The sequence below is a fragment of the Chroicocephalus ridibundus genome, chromosome 1, assembly GCF_963924245.1.
Source record: "Chroicocephalus ridibundus chromosome 1, bChrRid1.1, whole genome shotgun sequence".
In the NCBI taxonomy this organism is placed as follows: Eukaryota; Metazoa; Chordata; class Aves; order Charadriiformes; family Laridae; genus Chroicocephalus; species Chroicocephalus ridibundus.
This window is the reverse complement of record NC_086284.1, coordinates 68272140-68294244: the sequence shown is the minus strand read 5'-3', so window position 1 is coordinate 68294244 and position 22105 is coordinate 68272140. Positions and strand designations below refer to the sequence as shown.

At 39.9% G+C, this 22105-nt stretch overlaps 1 protein-coding gene across 12 annotated transcripts in view; it reads right to left on the bottom strand.

Annotated features, from left to right (window-relative positions):
• Positions 1-22105, bottom strand: part of MCF2L (MCF.2 cell line derived transforming sequence like) — a 179070-nt gene that overhangs the window by 58266 nt on the left and 98699 nt on the right. For all 12 annotated transcript variants that reach the window (XR_010071529.1, XR_010071530.1, XM_063337969.1 and 9 more), the window contains one exon: positions 13169-13283. Coding sequence is in view for 10 of the 12 variants with exons in the window: in XM_063337969.1 (XP_063194039.1) it covers positions 13169-13283 (115 nt within the window). In the remaining 2 variants the exon portion in view is untranslated. The remainder of the gene's footprint in view (positions 1-13168; positions 13284-22105) is intronic.

Genomic DNA, 22105 nt, shown 5'->3' with positions numbered 1-22105 from the left:
CTTGACTACGTCTGCCTATACGTACAAACTGAGTAGAAATTCTTGCTCTCAACGGCTGAACAACTATTTTAGTAGTAGGACTTCAGTAACATTCAGCGAAGAACTACTGCACTGAGCAGAGGACCAAGGCAATGTCTGCAGCAATCTGCATTATAAGCAGCTGAAGCTGTCTTTAGATACCCAGTACCATCCCTTCTTAAAGCTTACTCACCCTCTGTAGTTCATCACTGACCATCAGTGATATGCACACACTGCTTGAAGAGATGCGGGGCCTTATGCCGCTCACAAATCCTCATCTTTTTTGGCACGCAACACGTAGGCAGGACCATGGAATTGGCCCATCCACCCATCATTGGCCACACTACTGCACCACAAAAGGGTAAACATACAAGACAAAGTGACAGATCATCTTAGGAATGGTATTGCCCATCCTGTCCATACCGCAGTTATGTTTATGCTTGGGCATGCCACAAGGGTTGTGTGGACCAGCTCTTAAAAGAAAATAAATTAAAAATTAAAAACAAAATTAAATCTCAAAGAATTGTATCCAGTGCAGAAAAAGACAAGCTGGAGCTCAAACAGGTTCAGCATATACAAGGAGACAGTCCAGTAGCCTGAGCACAGGGGTAACGAACACTTTGAACACCAAGCATTCTCACTATGCCCCCAACGATAAAAGTTATTCCAGCAGCTATCACTCTTTCAAGATAGAAGTCATCCTATATCCAGTCATCAGCAAACAAGCTAGGGTAAGCAAGAACGGCATTCTCTGTTACTTTGCTTAGGAACAGGCTATTGGAAACCAGAGACTAACTAGCGAGGTTATTGTTTCCCCAAGAGAAACTTTCCATCCTCCATTTTCAGAGGCATTTCAACTGATTTAACCCGAGCTGCTTCAAAGACCACTTCTCTACCTCTCCTGCTGCTGCTAGGAATGCCTTCTTGGGAGGTGAGGGGTAGACAAGAACTCTTTCTTAATCATGTGTGTTTCATACATTTAAAAAAAAAAAAAAAAAAAAAAAGAAACCACTAATGCCTGGCAATGAATGAGAGCAGAGAAGAGCCATCTCTTTAGTAGCCTTTATATGCTCTAGATAATATGGTGAAGAACGTGGTATTAACAGTATTAACAAATCAAGATAGAAATTTCCAGTAGAGCAACTATAAAAGAAAATAATTCAGCTAAGCCCTACGGTAATGTTTCACATTACCAGTTTCATGCTGGTTTCCCAGCAAGCAAAAAGGGCAGGAACCATCCGCCTGGCATAGCCTTGCCCCACATCTCCCCTCCTTGTGTCCCTAATGCAGGATAACCAAGACTACTTCTGTTTGATCACCAGGTAAGTCCTGGAGGATGCAGTTTTTCCTAGATCAGAAGAATTTAATGGTTTAGGAATTTGACAAAGCAAAAAAAAAAGATAAAGTTTAACTGTAACATTAAACAAAATCTAGTACCCAGGTACTAAACTGTAATTAGACCTACAGCAGCTTAATTTTCTTACAATTCTTGATTGCTCGTTATCATAAAGCAAATTTTGTTTCAAAACTGGCCAATTTATACACTTAATTCCCAAACAAATCCACCAGCTGGGTATTTTAAAAAAGAAACCAAAAAAATTATATTTTACATGTTCCCCTCATTTTAAAAGGTGTTCTACTTATTAATTTTTAAAATATCTTTGTACATGATTGGTCTTTAAGTATTTTTGATCTTATGACAGCGTCTTTCTCACTATCTGAAGTGAGACTAAGATTAAGGACTTCTTAACATTGGAAACCACAGCCCTGACGAAGAAAGCGGTCTTGTGCTTTCTTGACTAAATGATGGAAATAAGAGGATCTATCACACCCAACAAAGCTCCAGTTTGAAAGGATATCTCAGGGGTTTATAGCCCATAATACCCAGCCTCACTGTAGATGGTGCCTGATTAAATCAATTTAGAGATAGCAGGAACTGAAAAATAGTGATAAACCAGACATTATTTGATCTCTATATCGGACAATGAACTTTCTAGTTTCAATCACTAAGTGAGCCTGTAGGCTTCTAATATAATATTTCAGCTAAATACTGCTTTGTAATGCTGCTGCTATTTCAGATCTTATGTGTTTTCTAGAAACCTGCGCTTAAATTAGTACTTAAAAGCATTCAACCTAAGAATAGTCTGGAAAATGAAAAAATGTTATAATCCTCTATATCACCAGTGTTACAAATTATATTCCAAATTTGCAATGTAAATGCACAAATCAAATTGATTACGCACCGAAGAAAAGTTGGAAGTGTTCTGAAAGCTGGACAGTAATACCTTCCCACCAACTACACTTGCTCTAAATTAGCAAACTTTAAAATTATATTTTCTATTTTCATGACAGAAAATTTGAGGTTTGCATTGGAATTGAGATATCAGTGGCAAAAATCTGCCAAGAAAATAAATAGAATGAAAACGTATTCCCAAAAGATGTCTGTATATACGGTATATACCAATTAAATGTCACGATCCTGTCATGACATTTAATTGGTCAGACAGAAAATAGCAGTTTGTTGCCAAGTTCTGCCACAGATGCGTATGTATGACCGAGGTTCAAAGAATATTGCACACATCTGAGAATAGAATTGCTCCTAACAAGGGTAATATTTATGAACGTAACATTTACGAAGACCCAGATGAAGTTCTTTGGCTACCTACAAACCTCCTGAGCTCCTAAAGCAAACTGGCATGACATTTCGGCTCGGAGTCAAACTGTGGGCCTGACATCTCAGTTTGGATTCTCACAACAATCACTTTCAGTTGAGGTATGTAACCGGTCTAGCAGATATCAGCTCTTATTCTAGCAACCTTTATGAGGAAAAAAACCACAGGAATGATGAGTGCACTCCATTTCTGGCACACGGTACTGCATACGGGACAAAAATAGGAATGCAATGATTAACAACAACTGCATAATTTCAGATGGAATTAGTGGTATAGGTTACAAAAACTAAAGACAAAACTATATTTCTTCAGCTGAAAACACAGAAGAAGTCCATGCTAGTGCAGGAAGCACAGTTGGGAGGACATATCCATTGCCTCTGATCTTCTTGGAAAACCACCCATAGAGCATAGAGCCAAGGAACAGGCTCACCTCAAGCTTCCTGAAGTGCTGAATTTAAAGCCAGTGCTTGGTGGTGTGGAAGCCACTGCACTGCACCTATATCTCTGTATCCAAATCTCTGGAAGCTGGCACAAAACTTGCCATCTACTCCTTACTGTGTTTAACTAGTGAGTGCCTGTACCGTGTGCTTCAACAAAAGGCTATCGATGTAGAAGAATTTGCTCTATTTGATTATTGGACCCTCTCATAGTCAGCTCAACGAGCTTTAACTGTGGAAGGAAAAACCTAGCCAACTCAAACTAAGGTTGACCACTGTTTATGAAGAAATATAAGAAAAACAAGGAATTCCAGCAAAAGAAATTTAAAATGAGACAGTCAGAAGTGCTCCTATACAAGTGCAGCCTCTAGTGGTCCCTCCAAAATCACTGAATGCCAAGTAAAAATTACTACATACAAAGCTCCTGGCTGAATTTCACCCAACACAGCTGATGTTGTGACACTCCACAGCTGGAACATAACCTATAAGGGCAAGGAGGCACCCCTTCTCATTGATTCCTATGTTTAAGATCCGATTTTGAAAATAAAAAACTGCTCCCCACAAAAAGAGAAAAAAAACACCCCAACAACTAAATCACTATCAATACAACAGTGTGCATACTATTCTATGATCTTTTTCATTCTACACTGGAATTCTGTGAATAGATGGATTTTTAAATGCACATTCAAACCACAGCATTTGTACGTTCTCTTTACTTTGGTTTTGATAGTTACTGCCTTCCCTTCAGAGAAACCGATGAAGCTGCACAGGAAATGAAGAAAATCTGAGCTTTTGTGTTGGAGCTGAACCTGTTAATGTTTCATCATTAGACAAGATTCAGGTAAGAAATTAGATACATTTCCCTCCACTATGCACTTTTTTTTCTTCCTTCTCCACATTCCACTCTCCTAAATCTTATCCAGTGTAGGACTGATGAAAACCTTATCTCTCCCCTTTCCTATTACGCTTACTTTTGGTCTCAGCTGTTATTAGTTCATGACCCAGGTACCTCTGAAAACACTCATACTGTATTTTAATTTTCTCAGGATTGAGGAATCATCAGATACACAGAATTGTATTTTAGGATCTCACAGCAAGCAGGCAAAGAAGAATTTAGATGAATGTTGGGTTGGGAGGTGGCATAAATAAAAACCATGATAGGCGAGCGGTTACAATTTGCTCATGAGGCAGAAGAGATGAGCAGAATCATACAATCTGGAAGAGCGACACCATGAAAATGTGTTTTGAAGCTTTGTAAGCGTAGGCAAGATAATTATACATGATGTTGTGTCAGTGACAGGGGATCTTTAGACCACATAAACAGGAGACAAAATAATGAACGTAACTTCAAAGAGCTTTGTCTAAGGGGCTGATAAATAATTCAAAACTTTGGAAGCCTCATCCAAACTTCACAACGACCGTAGCCCAGAAAGCCACGCATGGTTACATCCAGACCTACCCCTGATCTGAAAAACCTTTAGTCACCGCAGGACTGTGACAGCAACACCTCACTGCATCTGCCCGCAAAGCAAGAACCCGCCCGCAAGGAAGAGGGGCTGCTATCAGAGACGTAGTGTCGATGAGGCGAGTGACAACTCACTGTCAACCAGGAGAGATGCTCTCGAGCCTCCGCCTCAAAGGCAACCCAAAGGTCCTGCACAGCAGTAGGTCCCTTGAAATTGTGAGATAGAAATCCAAACACATTTACTTGAGGCACTTCTGTCTCAAGCACTGCTTGTGTTCCTCAGCCAAATAAGCAGCACTGGTACACAGTTTAAATCATTTATGCCAATTTATATAGCATACACGGTCACAATTTCCCCCCCCCACTCCCGACTCAGCTTCAGAGATATGGGCATCAGTATCTGCCTCGATAGGTCCCTTATAGCGCCTCTTTATCTCCTATGCTACTCTAGATCCTCAAATCAGCCCTCTCTCCCACTTTCAAGCCAATTCCTCCTTAAAACAAGCACAACTGATTGAAGTACAGTAACGCTGGCGATATTCCATCATATATGCTGACATTCCTTCTGCTCCAAAAAGCTTGTTAGGGGGAAGCTGAGGGAATGTAGCTAGCGCTAAAAATAAGAATTGAAGCGTCCAGGCATCATCATGTGCCTGGGCCTGGATATGTGCTTGTACCACATGCACTGATTTCCTTTCTGTGGTATCCATCAGCCTTCTTCTATGGTAATTTAGCAAGCTTTACCCCAACAAGAAACCCCACAGACTAAAATCAGAACAGCTTTGATGCACTTCTGCCGGTAATGGAAATAATCATTAAAAGACAAAGTTATTGCTTAACAGATCCTCGTTTAGCATGCAAAATTAATTAAAATAAGTTTCTTTAAGGAAGAGTTTTAATTTTCTAAATGGAAAAAGCAGTGTAATTTCTTCAGGTCACTCAGACCTTTTGAGAGGACTGTTTGAAGAAAGACAACAACTTTGAGGACTCGTTTAGACTTAACTAGAGATGGCTGAAGTAGGCCACGTTATCCTTGAGGGACAATTAAGGATAAATACGTCAATTAAGGCAAAAGGGCTCCACATTGGTTAAGCTCGAGTAAATATGAGCAACAGAAAGCCTGCATGATCATCTCTTTAGGTCTAGTAAGTCAGACTGCGTAAAAGCATTTTTTCATCAATTCATAACTATGATATTGGAATTACACATATTTCCAGTATACTTCAACAACCACTGATGCCCCTGCACAATGTATTGGTGCAACTTTATCCACAATGCTGCATGTTGTGTTTTAGAAAGGCGAGTTCATACTTAAATAGGGTGTTAAATACTCTGAACTTAAGACTGGACTAATGAAAGCTCCTGCATGAGGTCCGGCATTTTAGTAATTAACTTTCACAATTTTACAGTGCTCAATCAATTTACCTTGTCTCCTTCGCAGATTAAATTTACCACTGGACAGCATAGGTCATGCATACAGAGCCTATGTACTATTCAAATCCTCTACGCTTTGTCAGTATAAGTGGGATTTAAAGACTAGAAAGGTTTTGCCTGTACAGGGCTGAGCTTTAAAACAAGTTTAAGGCATTCACAAAGTGGACATCAAAACAAGCGTAAGTTGTTCCAAACCCAGCAAAACTTCAGACTTTAATGTGTTGAGCTTTGACCTAATCTTGTCAAACTAAGTATCTGACAAAACAGCTTCAAACTACTACTTAACTTTAAGATGCAATGCTCTTACTTCAAATGTAAACCTTTACATTTCCTTTCTGCTTACAGAAACATATGGCTTTTACAACTGTTTGGCAGCTGTGCTCTGAGAAAGGAAGGGCACACACAGCATGACAGATTTTGCTGGAAGTCCTGGGATGTTCTCACTGATGAATTTGAAGGGCTGCCAAGGTAACAGCAGGGTACAGGTTCCACATCTTTGGCCTGGATTGTAATCCGACAAAGAGGAGAGCATGGAAATGAAGCACAGCTGACAGGAATAAACTCCGAAGCTGCAAAGCTGTTGCTCAGCGTGTCAGTGCAAACTGTCAGGGCGTCTGTTTTTTGGCACTTCTTACCCATTATGTGGTTACGTTCATCCCTGGCACTCTATAATAGAAGTAGTTAACTCTTAGCTAGTGGTGGGGCGCTTGTTTAGTTTGCAGGTAAATGAGGAAACACGTGCGGTTACCCTCCCAGGCTGGCTCTTCACAAGGTCAGCCTGGACTCTGAGGGACTTACCAGCTCCAAACGTAGCGTTACCCCAACACGGCTGCCCCCGCTTCTAGAACACAGTGGTGGGTTTATGCCGAGGAGACTGGCCAAGCTCTGTGCTCTCCAGTGCCCCTTGTGCTGAGAAGGTTTGTGAGCTCCAGCAACACCCATGCCGTGCTGTGCCACGTTCTTCTGGTCGCTATCTAAATCCACCCTGTCATGCTTTGCTGTGCCCACACTAGTGAAGTCTTCTCAGATCTGAACCCACTGGAAGGCCTAGCACAGATGTTTCTTTTTCATTTTTACAGTGTTATCCCAAACAGTGGGCAGCTGGTGTAGTTAACAAGGAGGGGTCTACCTGAAGCTTAGCAAACCCTAAAAACTGAGCTTTCAAACTGTTGGACATCGGCACTTTCAGAGGTCATCTTGTTCTGTTTTATTACTTGGACAGGATGGCTCCCCAGTTTCCAACACCAGACGGGAGCACAAACAACAGGATTTCTTAGAAGTCCACGTGGTGTTCAAGCATTTGTAAACCATCGGGATCTGAAAGAAGGGGACGTTCTCCTGGGCAGGAAACCGACAGGGACGGCTTTCAAAACAGGAAATTGCCGAACACGACAAGTTAACCTGAGATATGCTCCAGATCATGCAGTAGGACAGAAAGGCATTACAAAGAGAGGCTGTACAAGGCTCTTTCTGAAGAGAGGGTAAGTAGAAAAGGCCTGAGTACCGTGTTTAATCAGCAGTGTTGGGACTCAAACTGGCCATCAAAACCTATTCTGAATTTTCTAATCTACGCTATCTGTTATTTCTCTTGAAAGGAACTTTGTATTTAAGACTGTTACACATTTAAAATATTAATTTCCCAGTCTATTGTGACCACAAGAATTTTAGCTTGCTTTCATTGTTCAAAGATGAACCTACATGAGCAACGAAGAAAAGCATTAGAACTATATCCTTTTGTTCTCTTGTACAGCATATTTTTTTCTGATTGCAGTAGAAACTGCTAATTAACCAGAAGCAAAACCATATGTTGAAAAATCCTGTCTTTTTTTGTTTGTTTGTATTAACCACTGCAATTATTTATTAATTTCTTTGGGATCAAGTTCTCATGCTACACCCCACATGTGGTAAATACATATTCCAAAGATGTGTACACACTTAAGTTAATAAAATATGTTTAGAGAGACAGCTGTGATGGATAGAGGTAAGTATGAATAACACTTGCCTTCGCAAGTGTTGCAAGATTGCAAATCTTAAAAGTCTATTTACTAGGATAACTAGAAAGAGGAAAAAATACTTTCAAAACAAAGGAAAAAAAGAAGAGAATACTGAATGCCCTGAGATGACTTCTTAAGGTTACAGTTGGCAGCTTTTTCAGGAACCTATTGCAAACCTAAATGGAATATTCTTCCTCCACCCTTTGTATATGTGGGATGTAAAAGATACATCCCACAGGCGCCTCTCCTACTTTGCAATAAGAATGACGGACACTGTGTATGGAAAGTGTCCGGTTTTTTACTCAGCTAAGAGGTGAGACAACCTTGTTCTGTGTGACCTCCTTTTCCCAGCAGCAGTCCCCAAAGGACTCACACAGTGAAGTATTAGGAGACATTCTTCTCTGCAAAAGGAGAATCAGACTAGTTACACGGACACTATAAAATACCCTCAAAGCATCTCAAATAAGGGCAAGATTTGGCTTACTGTCCTCTGCTGAAACCCAGTTGAATTTAAAGAGTTCACCTCTTACAGACACTTATCTACAGATATGACTTTATTCAGCAACTCCATCAATAAGAACTATTAATTCATGGGGATCAATATTTATATGTAAAGTATTTGTAGCAATTCAACATTTTAGTTAAAATAGTCTTCCTAGAAAGTACTGACTTCAGTACATTACATGCTGCCGTGGATTTTTCTTCTTTCATCTTGGGTACTATATATATATAAAATCAAAAATCACTTGACCTAAGAAAAAAAATTTTCTAAGAGAATCCCCACCTTTTAAATAAAACTTTATCTTGTACTTCAATAATAATAAAAAAAAATACTAGCTGCTAAAAGGAAAAACCTGTTTCAGAAGTATTACATGTATACCTTTACAACGTACATCTCATTACCAAAACAGCAGTTATAAAAGAACTACCTGTAACCGTCCATTGTCTATAGCACTCATCCTTAATCCATCATTTTTTCCTGATACAGCAGCAATCTTGAAGTACACATGGTACACAACTGCTGTCACACACTACGTCAACAACCTTTACTGAATATTTTGAGATTATTACAAACTATACATTAGACCTTGCATTTTATCCAGCTGTATACAGAACATGAATTTACCTTGCAATATTAACAACACCCACCTGAAAAAGATGGTTCAGCTCTCTGCTTAATTATATACAGTTGCACCAGGGTTAACTGAGTATCTTAAATTGAGATGAGGTATTCCCTTTCCACCGTCTCCTTTCTTAATGTCATCATGTATCAGGCATTTACACACCTAAGCACAAGCTTATAGCTCTGCTATTTGCACTATTCTACTCCATGGTCATCTAAGATGGTAAAATGCAAATTGTAACAGTTCCATTCCTAAATGCAAGGCACCCCATGAGGGAATTAACTCTTGAGGATTAAAGTTCACTATGAAAAAGACAAGAGAAAGTTTACACAGAAAAGGCTTCTGAAACCCAGTGTTTAGATAGTATAGAACAAGAAAATAATATGAGTGGTCAAGGTCAAGTTTACCTGTAAAATTAGAGGGAATAATAAAGGTAGGTTAAGACGTTTCAGTTTTTCCACTTTCAACAAAGTCCTAAGCTAGCCTTGTTTCCAAAACTACTTCTTTCACTTGGGAACAAATCTTGAAAACCTGAGGCCGCTGCTAAGATTTACTACACCAGTAAATATTTTATTGGGTGAACTCTACTGCAGAGCATAGAGAGGTCCTTTCTTATGAGGTTCTTAGTAGCTCCTCACTGTCATTCCCATGAAATATCATTTCCCTTAACGTGCGACTGCAGGCAGTCAGACAATGAGTTTTGAGTTATTCCTGCCAAGCCCTTGCTGTGATCAGGATCTTGTACAGGGCCAAGCAGCACAAGTAGTTTTCTGAGGAACTGTTGTGGCTCCAGACATGTCCATGCTCTACAGGGCTTTTCACAGAAAAGTCCATTCCCCCTCAGTCAGCCAGAACTGCTGAAAAACACAAGTTATATTATTTTATAAGCTAAATGACACTGATCTGGAGAGCAATCCATGCATAAAAGCTGAAGGCTGCATTCTTATCCTTCCTGTAAATCTGTACTCCTTAGGCCTCTTTAATAAACTTACAAAATAATTAAATAAATAACTGCCTCCACTTCCCTCAAAAGCAGTTTCCAAAGCATCCAAAGCAGTCTTTGAAATTTCAGCCCTCAAAAATTAAGTTAACAGCAAAAATTCTACCTTATGACACTTTTAACAGCACTAGAAATATCACAATTCAAAGAAAAATACTGCCCATCTTTGGGGTACAGGCAGTCAATAATTTATCATTAACAAAACATATTTTATAAGGGCATGTATGCTGACATCCAGCTAGTGGCATTTCTGCAGTCTGTTATGCCTATAGACCTGCACAAGGGCTCATAAACACAATTTTACACAGTAAGCTCGTAACACCCCTAGCGAAGGTGTCTTTAGCCCTTTGAGATTATAGCAATTCTCAGGCACAAAAAGGTCCCAGTTCTATCACTATCTTAACAACGGCATTATTTTTACAAGGTTGAAAATGAAATGGTATCACCCTAATACCTAAAATATTGTTATATTCACAATAGTTAATACCTTACTTTTCACATCTAGCCAAGCTGGGTTTATATAGAACAGCGATCTCTTTCTAAATAATTAGAAATTAAAGAAACAAGAAAATCCTACAAGAACAGCCAGACTCAATGGCCACTTCTGCCTCAATACGCACAGAGCCATTGTGGGAGGGCAGGGGAAACAAACTGAAAACATCTCCAGAAAATCTGCTCCCAGACTTTTAATCAGTAAAAACGTGCTCCTGCCAAAGCGATGCTCCGGGATGTGCTCAGTACTCCCTCCCCTGCACCACATGCTGTTTGTTCTGATCAGAATTTCTCACGTAAACCCCACTCTGTGCAGAAGTTCAATGGCCACCATGAAGCGTACCACCAAGGACTTTCAAAAGGAGCAACAGATGTGAATTTAGAACATAATTATTTGTAATAACAGCATTCAAGAAAGATACTACCAAGGGAGGCTTAGCACCACACAGTTTAACCACCACAGTGACAAACAAAAAACTGAAGCTTGCTGTCAGCTTCACAGCTCCTGTCCCCGATAAACTAGGCATTAACAAGTACAACCAGGAGGACGTGTCACAGTAGTGGTGCTGCATAGAACCAGTATTCCCTCACAGGGAGTAGGTGCTACAAAATAATTCAGAGGAAATCCCTTTGCAACAACACTACTACTTCTCTTCATGCATGAACAGTAAACAAAAGCGCACATACGCATGAGGGATATTTGCCACGATTAGTTCCAAACATGAATTGAGCGTGGTCCATGCTGAGTTGCACTGAACGCTGTCAGTGAAAAGAACATGAAATACAGCTCGAGATCAACATTTAATCAGTGTTCCACAACCTGTGTTTTTATGAGTTTTCAATCTGGGAGAGCCATATAGCCCAATTTGGGAAAGACATAAAGGAGATCTCTTGATTGATACAATCATTCAGGTTTTAAGGGATCTCATGAGGCTTCTAGTCCAACCTCCTGCCCAAAGCATGGTCAACTCTAGATTCAGGTCAAGCTGTTCAGGGCTTTGTATGGTCAGGTCAAAAAACCTCCATGGACGGACACTTCATAGCCTCTCTCAGCAGCATGTCTCAATGCTTCATTATCCTCCCAGTGACAATTTTTTTTCCCCTTACACCCAAGTCAGAACCTCCCTGTTCCCATTCCCACCCCAGGCCTCTCCCTCCCCAGCGCCCATCTCTGTCAGGAGCCTGCTGTTCCTTCCATCAGTGGAGACAGTGGCTGTTGGGCCGCCACAGCTTTCCACCCCCCTAGCTGAGCAAGCCTGGCTCCTGTAGTCTCTTCTTCTCACATCAGCTCCAGGCCCAGCCATTGTGGGAGCCCCGCTGGACTCATGCCAGTTCATAAACCCCCACCCTATGGTAGCAAAAAGCTGGGCCCACACTGCAGATGGGGTCTGGAGAGAGCCAACCGGGGATGGCTGCTGTCACCCGCTCCAGGCCATGCTCCTGCTGGTGCAGCCCCAGGGCTGCCAGTCTTCACTGCTGCCGGAGTACCCTGCTAGCTCACGTTTAGCCTACTGCCCACCAGCGCTCCCAGGTCCTTTTCAGAAGAGCAGCCCCACAGCCAGTTAGTTCCTTGCCTGTACTCTTGCAAGGTGCTAGTCCACCCCAATTTCAGGAGCTGGCATTTGTCATTGCCGAATTTCATGAGGTTCCTGTCAGCCCGTACCTCCTACCCATCTATGTTCCTCTGAATGGTAGTCCTTCCCTCAAGCGTACTGACTGGTCCACCAATTTCTCATCAACAAACTTGATGAGGGTGCACTCCATCTCCTCCTCCAGGCCTTGCCAAGGATGCCAGGCAGCACAGATACATATGGTTCCCTGAGGAACTCTGTCTCCAGGTGAAGCATGAGAAATTAACCAGCACTCTGAGGTTGATGATTCAAAGAGTTTCTCGCCCACCTGTCAAGTCATAACAACTCAAAGTGTATACAAGGTGCTGGGGGACACTTTGTTGAAAGTCTTGCTTAAGGTGAGGTAAAAGACACGTGCAGCTTCCCCTCATTCACACATCCAGTAATTTCATCACAGAAAAAGGTTGGTCCAGCACAATTTACTGCTGTTCGTTCCGTGCTGTACATTCAGCTGAGCCAGGAAAACAGAGCAGAAGTCGTTAGGACAAACCGCTGTATGTAACTATGGAGTATCTTTTCACACCAAGTAACATCTTGAGTAGAATCCAGGAATGAGCTTATTCTGCCAAAATTATACATGTTTTCAATTAAAGCACATAACGTTGCACTCTAAGATACAGCCAAGATAAGAAACAGGAGGACAACGTCCATCACGGAATATTCATCCATACATACTAGGAAGTAATTTTCTGATGAAATATAAATAGCACTATGTAATTCATCTAGTAACTATATTAGGCAGCAGTCACTAATCAACACTTATTGACACTGTACCATGAGCTGCATTTTCCTTTTCTTTAATTAAATACCAAGCCTGACCCTTACACTACCACGTAAGTGACTAAACGTGAAAAATCACTTTGTGGGTAAAAAGGGTATTTTCTCCTAGACAGGTGCTCACCTTGGGATGCTCGTCAGGTAAGTCAGGACATTCTGGAACTCCTTCTCGGGGATCTCACTGAAAGCCGGATAGTCTGGAAAGGTGATAACAGGGCAACCATCTCCCCCTCTTCCACCTACAAAAGAAACAAGATGTAGGTATGTTCACATGCAAGTCCCTTCACCTAGCCTGAAATTTCCCAGTAATTAGACGACTGTGGGGGTTTTTTGGGGTGGTGTTTTTTTTTTTTTTTTTTTTTTTTTTTAATTGTTTTGGTGCTGGGCTCATCAATGTGGACACTCTTTATTCTAAACAGTCCAGTGTCTTCTTCAGAGGTTAGGAACTTGTTAGACCATATTCGATTTTTTTCTGTACAAACGCCTTTGTTCATGTGAACACAGTTTTGACGCCAGATGGCAGTGTATCTTTCTTTTGATAACTGTATTTAAACATGACCAATTTGGAGAAAGACATGAACTGATTTAGGAAAAAAAAAAAGTTAATTCAGAAATAAGTAGGTGAATCTCCATCTTGAACTGAACTCAACCTTCTTACTAGTTTGAACTCATTCCTACAACACCCCCGCGCCCCCCTTCAGCTAGCTGCTCTGCTTCCAGGACAGTCTACAAGAAGTGGCAGAACATTAAAGGAACAGGGGGAAGGTGTTTCAAATGCCATTTCTTGTTCAATTTCTCAGATTACCTACAAAAGGTAAAGCAGAGCCAAACACCTGTGCTGCAGCTTGGCTGCTGATGAACTAGATACCATCTGTATCTTTTTTGGCATTATGCACCACTGGGTAGAATTTGCAAAAAAGCAACATTTTGGTTTGTTTTTTTTTCTTTGTTTGTTTTGTTGTTTGGTTTTTTTTTTTAAAGTGCTCCACATACATTTTTATATACGAAATATATATTTTTTAAAGCAATGTTAATATTTTGTGACTTGTGCAAGAATATTTTCATAAAGATAGGCTGGGCAAAGGACTTGTTGAGCCCTAGCAACAGCAGGTATTTAACAGTTGGGGGTGGCAGGGACACATTGTTGGAAAGTTATCTTTGCTTTACAGTTCAAAAAGAGAAGAAAACCAGCCAAAAATGACTGTGGCAAAATAATAAGGATTTTTTTTCCAGCTCTGAAATCTGGCAATTATACAGAAGTCAGCTGTAAACTGTATTAACAACGCTGTCGATCATGACAGTAACAGTGATTTGTGAAAATTACAGTGTGCTACTAGCCACTTCAAGTGCCTTTACATCTAACCTCACCAGAAAAAGAAGAGAAATATTTGAACTCAGATCCATTTGATAAAAGAAACCACCATTTCCCTCCAAAACCACATGTAATTAGAAGAGCTCAAATAGTATCCTTATGTTAATTTGTGGTGAATCTGACTTCAATCTACGTGCTTACAGGCAATACGGTGCTACCACTGTGCAGCTCTTGAAATCAAACTGCATCAGAAAGTAACATGCTCCAGGTGCACTTAAACAACAACAACAAAATGCAACTATTATGCAAATATTACAAGTTTGAAAACATAACCTTTATCCGAATACTGTAATCTTAAGTCCATGGAGTTGATTTTAGCTACATAAATAGTCAAAACACAACTATAAGCTAAGACAAATTTTGAATCTATTATTTTTTGTTCTACCCAGGCTCCAAGGACCAAAGCATTTTCCTCCCTATTAAAAACATTCTTCAAGCTTGATAATGGTTATTTCTGTTGCTCATGAGGTGTTCTGCTCTCTCTAGAATATCTATTTTTAGGCACAATTATATATTATTTGCAGTATCCCGCTTGGTTACTTGCTTTGCTCTACTTAACGTCTATAAATAGGACATACGAAACAAAAGAAGAACAATACGCTTGCAGGACACGTCCTAAAAGCAGAAGCCCGAACTATGACCTCCAGGAAGTTCCCAGACCACTACCAATTGTCAAGGGCAAATACAGCCATCCTGCCTTGACATTGCCTATTAATTTTCAGTTTCTAGTACACTCATCCCTGGTTATCTTGGGTGGAGACAACTCTGTCCTGCCACGTGCTGTTAGAAGATCCTTGTTCACCGATTATCTTTTTCTCCATTATTTTCCTGCCGGGACGCTTAAACACACATAAAACACACATATACCTTCAAATGCAGCAGCATAAGTGCTTTTCCTTATCAGGACCTCCCTGCTGAAAAGAGCTTAGGACAGAGTGACCTAAAGTGCTATACATAATAAATTCTGTAAAATTTCAGCTTTAACATTGCTAGCCTACAGAAGTTGCTTTCCATACAGTTTTAAATACGTGGCCATCAATGGGAGACAGGTCACCCAGCAAAGCAGATGTTACTTACAAATGAGTGTTCCTCACTGCAAGCTACAAAAAGGACATGGGAAATATAACAAAGTAAAAATCCTACATTTAAATTGTGGTTGCATTAAATTGTAGTAAAAGCAGTAGGCGAGTTCTCTTTTTAAAGTGTCCTTTATTTCATAATGAACGTGATGCAACAAGGAATGAGGTTTTTTTCCGTTACTCAGAACTAATTTTTCTTGCTTCACCTCTGCAAAAGCAGCATTAAGCTGTTTATTCCAAAATTACCTGTGTAAAATGGGATTTTCTTCCCTTCTCCCAGAAGTAAATGAAGCCACAGAATTTAGGGGGAGGACATAAAATGGAAATGGGAGTTTGGGAAGCTAGGCTGCAATTTGTTGTTGTTGGTTTTGTTTTCAGTGAGAGGGAAAACATGTGAGTCACAAAATGAACTTCTCTCATCCTTCTTGAAACACAGGTTTAAGGCAAAAACTTAAAGCATTTTATTAAAACCAATTCACATAATAGTCTTCCAGCATCTCAGAATTGTATACACCCAATTACGAAAAAAGGACACCAAAGCTTAGATGAACTCTATGAGTGTTACAACTCATGAGAATAATTCAATTTGTACTGAGTAATTCTTAAAATGAGCAACTGGGATTTTAATCACCATCCAAGAAAGTGGTGATTTGCTGGGCAAGTTCTGTCTACTTCTATTTCTAGGCTTAAACGGGGATGCACTAACTTATACAATTGGAAATTAATAGTTTTATGCTTTCCTAAGACAACCAAGTATCTCTTTGAGAGCACTGAAAGCATTTTCTTAGTCTAATCTTCGTATTTAAAAAAAAAAAATTAAAAATTTCTGGAAGGCTATTAAGCCCCCTTATTTTATGTTAAAAAATACAAACCCAAGTCATTCTGTGATTCTATGAAAATGTGGAAAAACACTTATTATTTATTTTTAAATATTAAACAAATGCTGCTTGGGTGACAGCTTTAGGTTTTGTTTATTGCAAAGAACAGAAGAGAACTCAGCAGTCCTTAAGCGGGTGCAATCAATACAGACACATTTTACCTGAAATCACAGAGCAGTCTGGATTGGAAAGGACCTTTAAAGGTCACCTAGTCCAGCTTGCCTGCAGTGAGCAGGGACATCTTCCACTAGATCAGGGTGCTCAGAGCCCCATCCAACCTGACCTTGAATGTTTCCAGGGATGGGGCATCTACCACCTCTATGGGCAACCTCTGCCAGTGTCTCACCACCTTCATTGTAAAAAACATCTTCCTTGTATTTAGCCTGAATCTAGCCTCTTTTAAATTAAAGCCATTACCCACCTTGTCCTATCACAACAGATCCTGCTAAAAAGTCTATTCCCATCTTTTTTATAAGCCCCCTCGAAGTATTGAAAGGCCACAATAAGGTCTCCCTGGAGTCTTCTCTTCTCCAGGCTGAACAACTCCATGACTGGGGGATGAAATGATTCCCAAGAATTTCTTGAGACCTGTCTCATAACATGCAGCTGTAAGGAATGTTCTCCAAATGAGAGGATTATTACTTTTCAGTCTAAAAATGGAAACACCATAGAAGTAAAGAGCACTGAAGTGTATGTCAGCAATTAAAAAAAAAAAACAAAACCCACACCACTTTAAATTAAGTAGATCTGCTTCCATCCTATTTCCGTGATCTTCATTAAAGCAAGACCTTGTTATTAACTCATTTATAACTGACTTTGGGAACGTATTCAACTGAAACTGCTTTAACAGGTTTAGCATCAAAGAAAACACAAGTTACCTCTCTAAAATGGAAATTTTTCAGTGGATAAATCTCTACAGTTCTAGTAAATCTCCAGTTTGGTGGAGCTCTTCTACCTAGATCTACATGCCTTAGTCTCAGGCCAGTTTTTACAATCGCGACAGCCCTCTGTTTTGGAGAAATACGCAGTTTAAAAACAGGTTGAATTGCATTAGCTCCACAGGTTAGGTAGCAAAATGACTTAACTGTGCTTAGGAAATAGCACTTCGTGTTCCTAACTTCTGTATACAATTATTTAAACCAACAGCACCAACCACTGAAATTATGTGGACCAGAGCAAGGGAGTGGAAAAATGATCCTTGGAAAACTAGCTGTGCTACTGTGAAATGGTGCTGGTAAAGTTTACCTTAAGTCTAGGTAATTTAGCATTTATTCTTTATATTCTGCTACATCTAACTTTTCCCATCATAGTTGCAATCTCTTTTAGGTTTTTTTGTTGTTGTTGTGTTTTTGTTTGTTCGGGTTTTTTATTAATTAGGTAAGGTGATAGAGAAGTGCCTTACCAAGGAAACTGCAACACTATTTTACAGAAATTCTAATCAAGAGGCATATTAGTGACTTGATAGCCAAAACCAATCCCAAATGAGAAATAATTAATATTCTTTTCAGTTTAAAACAGCATTAAGAGGGAAAATTACAAAAACTATGAATTGTGCAGCTGCCAAAACATGCGTGTGCATGCAAACACACATAGAGAAAAGTGTAATTCCCCACAATCCTGAGAGACATGCTAAGTTTTTTGGTACAGACAGCAAAATTGGGGAGCAACAAAGGAGACTGTGCACACTTCCAGGAAAGACGAGCAGGAGATTATTTTGTAATATTTCCCTTGTATCCCTAGTTATTCTGTTCCTGTTTACACAAGAAAAGCTAATCTCAAAAGCACTCTGCCCAACCCCACAAAAAGGAAGCAATGTAGTTGGATATAATTAGATGATGACAGAGCAAAGAGGTAGGTCTTCTAGCCTGAATCTACAATGCAAACAAAATGATATTTGGACTATAAGAAAAAAAATACGATCTCTATGTTCATCAGTAGGCACACACAAGTTTCAAGAGCATCATCATTAAATGGCTCAGATCTATAACTCTGTTTCAAAAGACCTAGCTCAAGTAAAATTAATCTTGCTTGCAGTCATGTAAAAAGCAAGGTCTTTGTGTGAATAGAGAAAGGCTTACTACAGATCTTGCTTTACTGTTGTGATGGTTCAGCCATCATGTTTTTATGATTCTGATAAAGGGGGTTGGAACTAGATGACCTTTAAGGTCCCTTCCAAATCTAACCATTCTATGATTCTATGAATTTCTCCTTTCTACTTGCACAATATACTTAACTGGAGCACCCTGACTATTTGAAATTACACGTAGACTTCAGTGAGGCAGTGGATGAAAGCTTCATTACATATCCTTCGTGAAGAAAAACAGAATCAAGAGGAATTTATTAAAATATTCTTTCCGTGAAATGAGAGAAGTTTTACTTGTATAACTTCACAGGCTGCATTTTGCCTAGGCTGATCAGCAGCAAGTATACTGGCTTAGAGATCGGACTGCAGGAACTAAATCTGTACCTGAATGTATTTGAACTGGAGATCTCTTAGCCAAGGATTCATTTTGTTCCTGTTTCTTTTTCTCTACTACCTTTTTTATTTTTCTTAAAGCTCTACAGACTGTGGGTTTAGTACAATGAATATATAACAGCAGTTAAGCCTACACCCATGCAAGACAGAACCTGCTAAGTAATACCTCTTCCACTCTCAATACACCACATATACATTGACCGTGCCATATTGGCAACTAAAATCAAGTTGATGTTTTTAACTACCTGATGCAATGTATGTAGTAATGGATCCATTCAAAAGTTCTCAAACACAGTTTTACAAACAGACTCAGCACCTCCAAAGGGAACAGTTTAACCAGTGAGGTATTTTCAGGTCGTTTCCACAGAAGAGAGCAAGAGCACAGCAAAGTTATGGGGAGTGAGGAGAAGCTTATTATTTAGTGTGATCTGAAAGGTCCCTTCCAACCTAGGCGATTTTATGATAATTTAAAGGGCCAAAGATATAAGTATTTTGAAAGCTAGTACCAATGCTAACTTCTTCTACTGCAGGAAAGACAACAATGAATCGATAGGCAAAAATGCAAGTAGCATGTATTTCCTCGAATGGAAACATTTTGTTTGAAGTTGGTCAATGCATAAAGAGGCATTCAAAGGAAAGCGAGTGGAAATAATTGGTTTAGTGCTTATGGTGGCCAAGAGTCTCATTTGCACATCACATAGCTTGTACGATTATAAGATGCATATAAACATACACACCTGTCTGTGCACTCTTCATCTACATTTATTTTAACATATCTGCATACAGCAATGGCAGATAGTTGCAAACTTGGGTATGAAAGTCACACAGCAACTTTCCGATTAAGGAAAGAGAAAAGAGAATACTTATGGAAGAAAATATAAAGTGTGAATGAAAGACTCCAAGGAATAAATTTTCCACAGACTTTTAAATGGACCTTCCAATATCCTTTGTGAGCATTAAAAAAAAAAAAAAGGCTGAATACTCTTTGCAATGCAGAAGAAAAAGTGGTTGCAGAAATACTAACTAAAGGAAGAAAAAAGTAAGACAGGTGAAACAGTGAACCATGTAGAGAGGATGTTTAATACAGCCTAGCAACAACAAAAAAAGAGTAACAACAGTTCTTGCAAAGATAAGGACCTTGTTCCACAGAAAGAACAAACTCCATGGGAAAAAGTAAACAGCTGGGCGTAAGGTAAAATATTAACTTTGGTGTTTATAAACGTGTTATGTGAATGATTGGTTAAAAACCTCATCCACGGCTTGTCCCTGCACTAGATTTAAGCTGAACACACGACTCCAGTCTCACTGCTGAGCAAGAGCCGGAGCCTTCGGCATCCGTAGAAGTAGCTAGCACCTTGATCTCATTGCACTTTGCTATATTGACTGAAAAATAGGAGCATTAAAGTAAGGGGTTTTTTTTATTTTGTTTCATTTCAAGCCTAATTTGGATGTCCCTGTAGTATTTCCACTGTAATCTAGCAGAATGAGGGACACAAATTACTTTGTACCTGCAGAGGAAAAGAGACCAAGAGAAAGAAGTGACCCCAATTTAGACCAAAACACAGAAGTAGCTTGGGAATGGCTACAGCCTTTAAGCCACTGAAGCAGCCTGGGTTTCATTCACTATTCAAGCAAGCGTCCCACGAGACCTAGATACATCCTATTAGAGAAACTAAAGTGATTCTCAAGCATATTTCACGTTGCTGTTAAAAAGCCAACACCTAAAAACTGAAATGCATCTAAGACATTATGCAATTCATCATACCTGCTAAGATGCCATCTACCAAAAGTATTCGTAATCTATGGACTTTCATTTTGATGAGTTTTATGCCGTGTCCTAAGATTCTATTTCTAAGGCAACTTAGTAATAAGAAAAAAGCCCCATTCACACACACTGTGAATATCTTAAGTGGCATTGCAGCAAAGCCACTCGTAAGCACAACTGCAAGGACAAACAAATTGTACATAAATCGAGTATCAAAATATCAGCTCTGTTCCTTTGTTTGCAGAACCCATAACACCACTATTTGGTACAGCACAGAAAATTAACCATCAGTGTCCTGTAGGAGAACATAAGGATAAAAGAACTGAAGTCCAAAGAGAATGAAAATGCCTAACAGTCAGACTGCCCAAGAATAATAAAATACAACAGAGAATATAGTCAAAGCCCGCAGTAATGCAGCTGGACTACTATTTCAGGCAAACAAAACAGACTTCTAATAGACATGAGGGTGAATAAATAGAAGGAAATAGAATGATGAACATGTGCTTCTACTAAGCTCCACTGCACAGCAGATATAACGAGTGCTGAAGACGCTTGTGGCTGTGCGAACTCAACAGTCTTAAGACACGAACAATCTCCACTTGGACTCAATGAGATTTTATTCATCTACCATAGTCACCAGTTTTCCTCCTCACTTCAGAAGGGTAAAATGTAAACCCGACTTACAGTTTCCTAGATAGGCTGATTCTTGCATAACATTATTATAAGCCATTTTCTGCCCCTGGATAAGAAGGAAGAGCTTGAAAAGTCAAAAAAATAAACTGCCAGCAAAGAACTGTAGGTAAAACACCATCATCTCAAACGGAGCATGAAGAGCCAACTTCACAAACAAAACAATTTTATTTCCAAGTGCTACCATCGCCCCATAGAAAACACAGTCACTACCACAGACCCACACTTAAGTTTATAGCTTGTGTGGCAGGAATAAATCATAATTAATGGTTAACTGTGAGTACAACAAGATTCAACGAGCTTTTGCCAAGCAAAACAGTACATTGCTTCATTCCCCGGTGTCTCTTGATCTGACACAGGGATGGATTGAAAGGAAGAGGGGACAGTCATAAAGCCCAGCTTCAGCCTAGAGAGGTAAATCTCGTTTATGCTGAAGGAAGCAGGTCAGCTCTGCAAAGCCACTGATGTCCTCCCTCTCTGTGTATTGGAGGGAGGGCAGGGCAGGGCAGTATAACTCCAGCAAGTTTGCTGTTGCACACCTGCAAGAGCTTTATAGACAAGAGGACAGGAAAACAAACACAGAAGCTTATCAGACACCTGCCACACGGCCTGATCAGTGAGTGGAGGCACTGTCTCACTCTACCCATTAGCAGCCAGCTGTGGTTCCAGCACTGAGATGGACCAAGCCCAGCAACCCAAGCCCGACACCTGCACAGCAGATAAACACAGGTCCCCATGACCTACCTGGCACAGGTTATCCAGGGGCATCAAAGACACTCTGTGCTGTGTGAACATGGCTGT